We start from the raw sequence: 12,385 nt of genomic DNA on the forward strand, positions 1-12,385 counted from the left end.
CATTTTTTTCTCACATCAATTCTTAGTTTTAGGTGATTATAAACTCTTAGATCCACACTGGCCCTTTAAGTGAGACGTCACTGATTCTACCAGGAAAAGGGCACTGAAACACGCTGATGACTTCGGGGTCACTTTCCACCTGTACCACTAAAGGTTATTCTCCTAAATCCATGTGTAGAGAATGGTATTACCCATTTTCACCTGTGACTGCTGCACATGCATTTGCTGTTAGCGTATAAGGGAATGCAATATGGAACAAGACGGTATTTACACGACGCCACAGGGTACATTCTCATGTTTGTGCAGTGATTACTGATAGTGCTGGTTTCCAGAACATACAGTGCGTTCTCTGGGGGAGAATGCTTTTGCTAGAGGGGAAAATGGGCTGACTACACATTTTAAATTATTAACACAGTCAATTAACAGTTTGCATGTGTGTGTGAGAGAGAGTTTTTGCCCATACCATTGTGTGTCTGCTTGCAAAAGAAGGTAGTATTTGCGAGTCTCTCTTTCTTTGTTTTTTCCCCGCCGTCGTAAATGTGCCCCGCGTCTTTTTCTGTCCCTCTCACTCCCCGTCCATCTCACCAGCTGATTGGATGCTTTAGAAAATACACTCCACGCTGCACTTAGTGCCAACAGAGAGCCGTCCATTCAGCCAGAAGACTGCCACTAAGGAGCAGTTGCAGGTAAATGGGATTGTTTGTGTCACATCGTGAATGTCAACGCCTTTCCTCAATCTCTAGTTGTTTGTCACTTTTCTCCCCTCTGTCAATTCGTTCTCACATCAAGAGGTGCTTAATTTAGCAGAAACACGAAAGTTATGATAATGGTTATAGAAGTCATTTAAATCCTCTCTCTCTCTCTCGCTCTCCGTCTTGCTGTTTGTCCTCTGTCCCACGTGGTGTGCACTGCACTCCAAATTTAAAATGTAATAACTCATGCGGTCTGTAAAACACAGCATATTAGAGTGTATGAAAGCAGCTTTCAATAATTTCGGCATTGAGATATTCTGCCAAATGAGCGAGCCATGTGCAAGTGGGGGAAAATTGGTAAAGTGATTTCAAGCAGGTGCTCTTTCCCACCAGGAAGCACTATAGACAGCAGCTCTGAAAGCCAATCAAAAACACAAAAATGTTAAACACTCCACTTCATGTTAAGAGTTTTGATTACTCCGCTTCTCTCGCCGTCTCTCTACATTCAACTTCCAAACTCTCTGCAGTGAATTCAGCTGGCAACGGGATTTGGAAGTTTGAAAGTAAGAGTTTAATTCCTGTAATAACTGTGCATTCAATGTTTTCAGCAAAGACGTCTGCAGGCTTCCAAAATACTGAATGCAGAGTTTTTCCAACGCGGCGATTCAAGACCTCTAATGTCTGCTCCTTCAGCTTTGCATGCTGGGATTTCTCTCTCTGTTTTCACAAGAGTACAAAGAAACAAACAGCTTGAAACAGTCTGAACGTCTCTGGTGGAGGGACAATCAATAATGGTTGCTCCTAGAAAAATACAACCAACACTGTTGTAACTATACGTTATTGGTAAGGTGTTATGTCAGGAAGGTGAACTGACTTTCAGGTCATGGGGAAAAAAAACTAATAGCAGAGAGAACCTGACCTGGATGAAGCTTACTTCATAAATCTCACAGGTGCAGTATCCTCATGAATTATATTATATATTCCAGGCCCGCAGGTTAAAAGCTGAGCTTTCCAAGTGTCCGACATTCCTTTTAATGATGTAAATGAAAAAATTAAACAGACTGAGATCAAGTCCTCCAAATTAAAGAAGAATCTTCCATAAATATTAAAACGACACAAAAAAAGGTTTTCTGATATGATGGCCCCATGTGATGGCAGCTACCTCTCAAAACATTGTAATTGACGATCTTTTCCCGAACCTAACGAAGTATTTGACGATCTTTTCCCGAACCTAATTAAGTATTTGACGATCTTTTCCCGAACCTAACGAAGTATTTGACGATCTTTTCCCGAACCTAACAAAGTATTTGACGATCTTTTCCCGAACCTAACAAAGTATTTGACGATCTTTTCCCGAACCTAACTAAGTATTTGACGATCTTTTCCCGAACCTAATTAAGCATTTGACGATCTTTTCCCAAACCTAACTAAGTATTTGACGATCTTTTCCCGAACCTAATTAAGTATTTGACGATCTTTTCCCGAACCTAATTAAGTATTTGACGATCTTTTTCCGAACCTAATTAAGTATCTGACGATCTTTTACCGAACCTAATTAAGTATTTGACGATCTTTTCCCGAACCTAATTAAGTATTTGACGATCTTTTCCCGAACCTAATTAAGTATTTCACAATATTTTCCTGAACCTAATTAAGTATTTCACAATATTTTCCTGAACCTAGCTAAGTATTTGACAATCTTTTCCTGAACCTAGCTAAGTATTTGACGATCTTTTCCCGAACCTAACTAAGTATTTGACGATCTTTTCCCAAACCTAACTAAGTATTTGACGATCTTTTCCCGAACCTAATTAAGTATTTGACGATCTTTTCCCGAACCTAATTAAGTATTTGACGATCTTTTCCCGAACCTAATTAAGTATTTCACAATATTTTCCTGAACCTAATTAAGTATTTCACAATATTTTCCTGAACCTAGCTAAGTATTTGGCAATCTTTTCCTGAACCTAGCTAAGTATTTGACGATCTTTTCCCGAACCTAACTATGTATTTGACGATCTTTTCCCAAACCTAACTATGTATTTGACGATCTTTTCCCGAACCTAACTAAGTATTTGACGATCTTTTACCGAAACTAGCTAAGTATTTGACGATCTTTTCCTAAACCTAATGAAGTATTTGACAATCTTTTCCTGAACCTAACTAAGTATTTCACGATCTTTTCCCGAACCTAGCTAAGTATTTGACAATCTTTTCCCAAACCTAATTAAGTATTTGATGATCTTTTCCTAAACCTAACGAAGTATTTGACAATCTTTTCCCAAACCTAATTAAGTATTTGACAATCTTTTCCTAAACCTAATGAAGTATTTGACAATCTTTTCCCAAACCTAATTAAGTATTTGACGATGTTTTCCTGAACCTAACTAAGTATTTGATGATCTTTTCCTGAACCTAACTAAGTATTTGACAAATCTTTGTCATGCGTACAATAATAAAGGCGTGTCAGCTATTTATATCTATCAATTATAACTATAAGTTAAATCCATTTGCAACATGTATGCTTATTTCCGAAAGTCTGAACCTTCACAAAAGATGTTAGTGGAGTTTGCATGTTTTCTCTCGTTACCTCACAAACACTGCCTGGTAATTTCCTTTGTGACCACCTGCGTTATCACAAGCTGTGTGCTGGTTCTGACAGGATGTTTACTCACCATGTGCACTTTGTTTAAAGGCCATCATTAATATAGTGGATTATTCAAATTGTTGGACACACACATCTAATCATGGTGAGATTTACACTGATGGAAATTGTTAATTGTTAATTGATGCTTGATTGTTGTTTGCTTGAAATTACAATAACTGCAGTGGCACTTAAATAGCTGCAAGGCAAAACGTTCTGCATGATGTCGCCCTCTCCAGGGGGGAAGGTAATTAAAATTATCTTGAAACTACACACTGAGTTGCCATTGAAGATTATGAAGAAGCCTGCTTTATTTTTTCTCATTAGCATTAGCTATTGTGAGACCTGGAAACCACAAAATGTAACAATGCTGACATATTGAAAATATAGAGGTCACAGAGAGCATCTCCAACCCTATTCAGTTTGTAGATTATTTGAATTTGCTTTGTAAAAAATATGATGAACTCTAGACCGTGACAAAATAATAATAATCTTTACTCAAGGTCTATTTACTGCGCGAGCATTTTATCAAGCTTTTCAACCGCATCGCATGGTCTTCTGCACACATTGAGTCGGCTCAGTCGTCATCCAAAGTGAAACTTTGACTATGTGATGACAAAGATGGCGGACCACAGGGGATAAGACTCTGAGCTGCACTTAAAAGCGAACTACCAGAACTGAAAGCAGGCGCTGTTCACGTAAACTCACCCGTGTCCAGTCCATGCTCGGGATCCTGATCCTTCTTCTTGTCGGTGATGTCTTTGTGGGACACGAGGAACATAACCACCTCACACTTTTCATTCTTAATGGGCACGATGTCCAGAAGACACCAGAACTGTGCTCCTGGAAAGAGAGAGAACACAACACACACAATCAGTGTGTCTTTTCCACCCAAATGTACATTAAACCTGCTATAATAACAATAAGTTACCAGCGTAACCTCTTTGTCCTTCACCTCACCTCGATATTAATGACATGACAAATAATATTTAGAGATATTATTATTGCTTACAAACACACTCTGCAACAAGATGGTATTCACCTACATAGAAATAATAGAATAAATAGATACAGCAGGTCAGTCAACTTTTGATCCAGACTGAAATCTCTTTATAAGGACTAATAAGGTTAATATGTGCGGTTGTGAGGGAAATAACTCAACAAGTATTGGATGGAGTTCCCATCAAACTTGGTTCAGGCATTCGTGTTCGTCTCAGAATTAATTATAACAATATTGGGGATCCTACAATACTGAATTAGTTGTTGACCAAATACTTTTACGAAACACCTTTACTGCTGTTAGCAAATGTTAGCATGCTGACACAATGAACTAAGATGGAGGACATTGTAAACAACTACCTGCTTAATACTAGCATCACAGCATCGCCACAGTGAGGTTGTTAGCGTGCCAAAGTACCGCCTTGTGGTTAAATCCAGTCACAGCCTACCAGCCAAATGTGAAGCATAGCAGGTCTGTGAAGTTAAGAAGTCAACCCGCTGCAGCAGTGTGCATCAATGTAGCCGTGTGGATAAAGTGTGTGGGAGGAAGCTCGGCCAACTGGCAAAGTGTGTTTGTGTCTGCACTGTCACCTTCTGTACTGGGAGCTCACTTAATGCTCCTTTAGTCAGATGATGTAAAGCTGTGTTTCAGCAGGACGAGTTGACAATGAAAGACCTGGAAAATCAGCTGTTTTTGTACGATTCACTTAGGGGTTTTATACATAAGGCAAAAACTAGCAAACAGAAGTTAGATTGGTAGCACTGTATAATAAGTACACACTTTTTAGCATTAGTAAAGCACAGGCCTGGACTGGGACAAACATTCGGCCCTGGACTTTTTGGTCCAGACTGACCCACCACAATCCGCACGCAGATACTGTGCCAACTCGGTCTGTTGATGTACTGTACATATAATCACACAAGCCCTTAATAACACTACTATACTGAAATGGGTCATTTTCTCCTTGTCTCTTATTTGATGTAATTTAATCTGAAAATTTCCATAAATAAGTGTTCAAAAAAGAGAAAAGCATGGACAATAAACCATAAACACTGACAGAAAAAATAGGTAAAGCATATTTGAACAAATTGGGGCTTAAATAAAGTATATTGATACTTAAAACACTTTAACTCTGGTGACCTGATTTGTAATTATAAAAAATGTGAACAAGCAGATCTGCATGCTCAAACCACAGCACCATAAAATAGTGGTTAATTAATCAGGATAGTATTTTAGTATCATTTTCCAACATTTTAGAACTAAATTTATTCAAGTAAAGTTCATAGACAACATTTCTGAACATTTAGTGAATGAGTGTTTATCCACAACATCAACATGTTAGCTAGCACACTCACCTGCTATCACCACCACCAATCTCCTCCTCCCCCTCCTGTATGTTGTCACTTGTTTTATTACATTATTTACTCTTATTGTGAAGAGCATGGAAACAAGAAGTGCTTTTACTTTGAAGGCAGAAAGTACAATGATACGTGCTTGTTGACGCTAACTAATGTTGAATGTTACGTGTGGAAAATATATACATGTCGGGTGCTTTCACTTTCACTGTCCGACGACACCTGAGAGGGACCCGCCGCGCCGGCGCAGCCAAAGCCCCGCAGCCGGAGGCTACGCCACCGCCGCCGGCCCCGCAGCAGCAGACATGTTTATTATATTTCTGCTCTCAGCAGCATCAGTTACGAGAGTTTTTTTTCTTTTTTTCCCTCAGTTTTTCTGCACCGTCTTTTCGTTTTTTCTCCATTTTTTCTTTCTTTTCTCTCTCACAGATTGCTAATGATGTGTCATTAGCTCATCATTAAAGGTGATTGGACGAGGGGGGTCTGGAAAATGCGTGGGTGGGACTACTGGGTCAGCCACTGCCGCCCATTACTGACCGGCCCACCGGGAAAACTCCCGGTACTCCCTATGGCCAGTGGTAAAGCATGAATAAACAATGAATTCATCATTTATAAAGCATTATTCCAACATGAATACTCATTAGTAACAGTTATAAATGTTTCATTCTTGATTAATAAGCTATAGTTTCATACTTTATAAATGATGAATTCCCCATTTGTAAATGAAGTATTTATGACTTATTGATGATTAATAAGATAATTTGTAAAGTGTTAGTAAATGATAAAAAAAATGCTGCAATTCATGATGAAATCAGGTAGTTGCTACTCATTAGTTAAGTATTAGTTAAGCATGTTCTGTGACTTAATCTAAAGTGTAGACTATTTATGTCTTACAAAAGCATTACACAATGTCTTTTACTTGAGTAAAAGTCCAAAGAAGTATCAAAACACACACACACACACACACACACACACACACACACACACACACACACACACACACACACACACACACACACAAATCAATTATGCAGAATTGCTCATTTTAAGAATAGAACGTAATAATATTTGATCGATGCATTCATGTGTTCATCACTTTAATGCTGCAGCTGGTGAAGGCGCAGCTCATTAGAACTACTTTATATACTGCTGGGTAGCCTGTGAATTCCCCCCTGGGGATTAATAAAGTATAATCTTAAATAATACAGCACCATTTATTTGTTGAGTCACTCACTCATGACTAAAGTTATCAAATAAATGTAGTGGAGTAAAAGTACGATATCAGCCTCTGAGATGTAGTGGAGTACATGTATAAAATACCTAAATATTCTCCACAAGGGTACATTTTCTTTTAAACATCAATTGTGAGCGTTGCCATGTTGAGAATGAGAGCCTGTAAGGAAGATGTATGTGAGTAATAAGATATAAGGAAATCAGGGAGAGCTCTTCTGTATAAATCTGAGTAATTAAAATCCCTCTCGACATGCCATCATGGTTTGGACACCTTTCACGAGGAGGAATGATTTTCCTTAACCAGTTCAGATTCCGTGTGTGACGACACGTTCGCTACCTTCAGGGGAACCTTGCGCCTGCAGCTATAATGAGACATGAGCCCACAGAGGCCCTTCAGCCTGGATGAAAAGCTTGTTTTCCCTGTTCCATCTATACCCTCAGAATTCCCCTGTGTGAGTAGATGCAGTGTGGAGAAGGGAGATTGCAGGAAGTGTAGATTTACTTTAAGTCCGTGCCTCAACTGTAAATCAGAATACCGCAGTACACCTTCCATATGAGTCTTCTGACTCGCTTGCAAAGGGAGCTTTTGGGCTCTGATTACATTTGCTACCACCGCAGAACATGCATCATTTAAGCCATCTGGCTTTATGATGATATTACTAAGAGGAGTCCGGCAGATATTTAGAACCTGAATGAGTTGGTGAAAAGAGATGATACACAAAATGATTGTGGTCGCCAAACGTTTGCTTAATAATCCGACTGTAAAGCTTTGGTGGTACAATTTAGAGGTGCTTTAGAGGCCATTTTATGTTCCTTTATACTTCCACTTCACCACATTTATTTTGTCAGCTTTAATTACAAATTCATACGTTGCGGAGATTCCTAATATATGAATAAATTAATAAACTATGTGTGCATTTTAATGGATTAAGCTGCCTGGCAGTACTTTAAGTAGTGTAGTTAAAATAAATGGCACTATTCCCAGCTGCAATGTTAGGGATGTAATTGAATGCATGCATCCATAATTAAAATAATCCAATAATATAGTTATATACAGGATATAAGTACTTTTAGTTTTGGTACTTTTTTGTACTTAAATGCTAATACTTTTGTATCTTTAATGTTGTTGCACCTTGGAAACCCCACTATCAGTGCAGGGTTACCAAGTCAAACCACTGTAGGTTAAGTTACTCTCCAAGCTTTACAAACTTGGATCCACATTCACTGTAATTGAAGAAAAAAGCGTGTATCATTGAAAACATTGCCAATACCAGCTTTCCAAAAGGATGTCATTATTGTCATCACCAAGCTGTCATTATTCTCTATGCGTCTCTCATTGTGGACAAATCCCATGAAAATAACAAAACCAACCCATGTGTGAGGAGTCTCGGTACTTTCTGAGTGAGCTTCTTCAACCTAAAGTTCACTCTTTGTCTCCTGAAGATGTAAATCTAAAAAAAAAATCATAAATATTTAGAAATTATATAAATTAGAAAAATACTTTGTCTACATTTTGCATGCAAAAAGAGTGCATTAAAACACGAAATATCACGTCCAGATAGGACACATTAAAACAGAATCAGGGTCAAATAAATAAATATATAAAGTGCTGTGTGCTGTGGTAGCAATCTGCTCAGGGGACTCTGTGCCTTCGCCCCGAGGCCAGTAACTGATAGTGGTGATTTAATGGATGACGATGGCCGTCTTAGATTTTGCCCACTAAGCGTTGGTAAAAAGACAGTTGGTCTGTCTGCAGCCGGTAATTGGACTCCTTGGTTTAACTACTTAAGAAAGCTCTGTCTTACTTTTTACACTTCGCACTGTTTAAAGTGAGAATACGTTCAATTCGGGATTGGTTTACTTTGTTCAAAGTGCATTGGCTGATCAATGCAAGATTTTAATAGAGATTTTAGAAGACGTTCTATTGTATTTGTTGGGGACCATTTTCAGCCACGAATTAGTACATGTTTGATGAACAAGTGAGGACAACGTATGTGGGATTACGTCTCGTGTGTGTGTGTGTTCATGGTAACCATGAACTGTGTTTAAGAAGTGAAATTGGACTGCGGAGGAGTGACGTGTACAGCCATCTCCTGCTTTATCGGTCTGTTTGACTCTAAATGACCATAATTTCCTCAACAAACATCATGCTGTATTGAAGAAGACTTGAAACTAGAGATTGAGACCATAAACTCATGTTTACAATGTTTACTGAGGGAATACATCAAGAGAGAAGTAGAGTCATTTTCTCATAGACTTCTATACAATCAGAGTAGTCGCCCCCTGGTGGCCAGAAGAGAGAATACAACTTTAAGACGCACTTTAAGACACAAGTTGGTTTGTTAAATGTTATTAAATAGTTTTGGGACAACAGAGGGCTCTATGGAACAGCGGAATAAGATATATTGGACTTTGACACTCACACACACACAATCCTTGGTTGTCTTTGTCAATTAATTGCTGGTTTCGGTGCTTTCATGGGATTCGTCGACATTCGGAGAAAAGAAACAACGACAATAGCCAGCCTTATCCTTTGAAGGAGGGCTATCAAACGAGATACGTAACCCCCTGCCGGCTGGTACATGAATGCATGAAATCCGGCTAAAACAAGCAGCTCGGGTTTTCCGTTGCGCGCCCGTAATCTCTGACCCGTGTCCCCGTGGGCCGCATGTGGCACCCTGCATACGGTGTCCTGCAACCGCGAGACTAATACCCTCCAGGGGATCATGAGAGTAAATAATGCATTGAAACGAGCGAGACGACCGCCTCAATAAAAACATCAGCCATGTCGAGGCGGGGTTTGTCCCCGTTTGACTGGAACGTGGCGGTAAACAATAGCGGTCCTGACATCGCATGCACTGTCCGCGCCATGCATAACTATAAGCAAGATGTGAAGATAAAGAATGAAAGGCTGTCTTTTTTATATATTGGTTATTCATCGTAGTATTATTAGAGCGCAGCATTATTACTGTGCAAAGGTTAAAACAGGGATTTAGTGAAGCTAATTTGTGATGCGCTTGTCATTCATTGGTTCCTGTCTTTTTCTTATCTATCGATTTATTTTCATATCTTATCGTTCATACACTTACAAATATGAGCAGCACCATCATTTTCATCATCTTTTTTTTTTTGTATTTCCCCGCAACTGTTTCAATTTGTACTTTGTTTTAATTTTTATTCCCAGTCGTTCCTTTCCTCCGTAATTTATTGACCATGTAAATCGCGTTGGTATGAATATGTTATGAGTATGTGCTCCGTGGATAAAATGCAATTTTAAAATAGTGCCCCAGGCTTTGATCTGAGACAGGGAACTGGATATGTATGTGTTTATTCTCTCCTTGGCTCCCCTGGGGAACAGCTTAAATGCTAATGTGAGCTCATAGAGAGATGATAAAGAGCATGAAACACTTCTAATTTGTCATTTGTGTGTGTGTGTGTGTGTGTGTGTGTGTGTGTGTGTGTGTGTGTGTGTGTGTGTGTGTGTGTGTGTGTGTGTGTGTGTGTGTGTGGAGAAACAAGCTTTTATAAGCCAGTGTTGCTCTTTGCTACAGGCTTATATCTTAGAGGAGGAAATGTGTTGTTATTGTTTATTATTGATTAATAAAGAGTGGATGAATTCACTTCTGCTGATGCTCTTCTTTAATAACCCTCTTCTCTCGCAGGACTTTACATTGTTCTGTCTTGCCGTCGCTCCCTTTCTCCTTTTTAAAATCAAGCGCTGGAGCGTCGGAGTGGGTTATTTGGTGGTGAAACATGCGCAGCGACCATTTCCAAAGCTCTTTTGATATGTAATATATGCATGACTCAGTGATTCACACATTCATTCCCTCAGTTGACTTACACAATCTGGCATATCATTCAATTTACACCATATACTCGCTTTATTGCAGGGTTTCTTGGAATGGTGTTACTCTTTCCCCCTTTATTTATCAGAGAGATTTGGGATTTTCTATGATGCCAATGTTAACAATGCCTTACAGACATACTCATCATGCATAACAATGCTTCATAACAATACTCATAGCCCATTTCATAATGGCTTGTAATTGCTGGTCACTCACTGTTTTATAATTCCAATTGTTGCAATACATAATAATCTTTATAAAATTTTTTTGAATCACTGTAATTATGCATTATAATGTGTTAAACAAGTTAAAGATACTCAAATACATGCAACACATTGGAAAATACATTTGACTTAAAGCAAACAACGACCACTTTGAGTAACTAATAATCACATTATAATGCATTATGATAATAATGTGTTATTACTATTGGCCCCAAATGAAACAACTGGAGGGTTCATTTCTAGCTTAAAAAATAGAATCTCAACACGTTTGGAACACATAGAAAGGTGCTTTCAACTGATGTATAGATGGTTGGTTGGATGGATGGATACATAGAGCACTAATGGTCGCAGTAAGTTGAAAAAGCACACGGCCCACAGACACGCTTCCTTCCCGCCGTCTCACCTTCCTTCTTGTAGAACACCAGCTCGGTCTTGAACTCCCGCCTCTCGTCCAGGGCTCCTTGGATCTGCGCCGTTAGCCGGTCGCTGGTTTCCGTGCCGTACAGGAAGTGGCAAGCGCAGCTCTTCTGCATGAGCTCGGCGCGGGCGTAACCGGTGAGCTCGCAGAAGCCGTCGGAGCAGTAGACGATGGGGTAGAGCGACTGCACCTGGGCGTTCCCCAGGACGAAGTTGCTGTCTGTGAAGAGAAGAGAGGAAAGACGAGTGTGATCAATACGCTTGTGAGAGGCAAAGAGTTAGTTGAATTAGGACTGTGCGGTATACTGGTTCAACCCTATACCGGTTTCAGTTTTCCGTACGGTATGAATTTTTCATATACCATCATACCGGTCGCTGCTGTTTGGCAGGCAACAACATTTTTTGTTCACAGCTTGATGCTGAAGGAGCAGCGGACCGAGCTACTTACATCTCATGTTAACTCATTTGACTCATGGTTAGCAAGAAATGACTCCGCCCACACAGGAAGACTTTTCTTGTGCAGGAAGAAGTCTTTTCCTGTGCAGCTAAGTGGGCGGGCTTTACCCATCATGCATTTTGGCGATGTCATTTTTTTCAAACCTCATGTTAACTCACTTGACTCATGGTTAGCAAGAAATGACATTGGCAAAATGCATGCTGGGCAAATGACACCGCCCACATAGGAAGACTTTTCTTGTGCAGGAAGAAGTCTTTTCCTGTGCAGCTAAGTGGGCGGGCTTTACCCATCATGCATTTTGGCGATGTCATTTCTTTCAAACCATGAGTCAACTTCTATCCGTGAGACGTAAGTAGCTCAGACCGCTGGACACGCATCTGTGACTGTAAACATTAAATGTTGCTGCCGGCTGAATGTTAATAGTCGTTACGGCCGCGCACGCGCCACTAGTATCAAGGGATTCCACTGGGTCCTAAATCCCTCCATGTTTAGCTCCCGATGTACCAATCAAAACAGCT

General features: G+C 39.7%; 1 protein-coding gene across 1 annotated transcript in view; it reads right to left on the reverse strand.

The window, feature by feature from the left end:
• kcnh3 (potassium voltage-gated channel, subfamily H (eag-related), member 3) overlaps positions 1 to 12,385 on the reverse strand; it is a gene marked incomplete at its 3' end in the record, with an annotated part of 118,161 nt that overhangs the window by 32,181 nt on the left and 73,595 nt on the right. The window contains exons 2-3 of the mRNA XM_079231128.1: positions 11,397 to 11,630; positions 4,045 to 4,179 (exon numbers count right to left, since the gene is read on the reverse strand). Coding sequence (XP_079087254.1) covers positions 4,045 to 4,179; positions 11,397 to 11,630 — 369 coding nt within the window. The remainder of the gene's footprint in view (positions 1 to 4,044; positions 4,180 to 11,396; positions 11,631 to 12,385) is intronic.

The sequence above is a fragment of the Taurulus bubalis genome, assembly GCF_910589615.1.
Source record: "Taurulus bubalis genome assembly, chromosome: 15".
NCBI lineage: Eukaryota > Metazoa > Chordata > Actinopteri > Perciformes > Cottidae > Taurulus > Taurulus bubalis.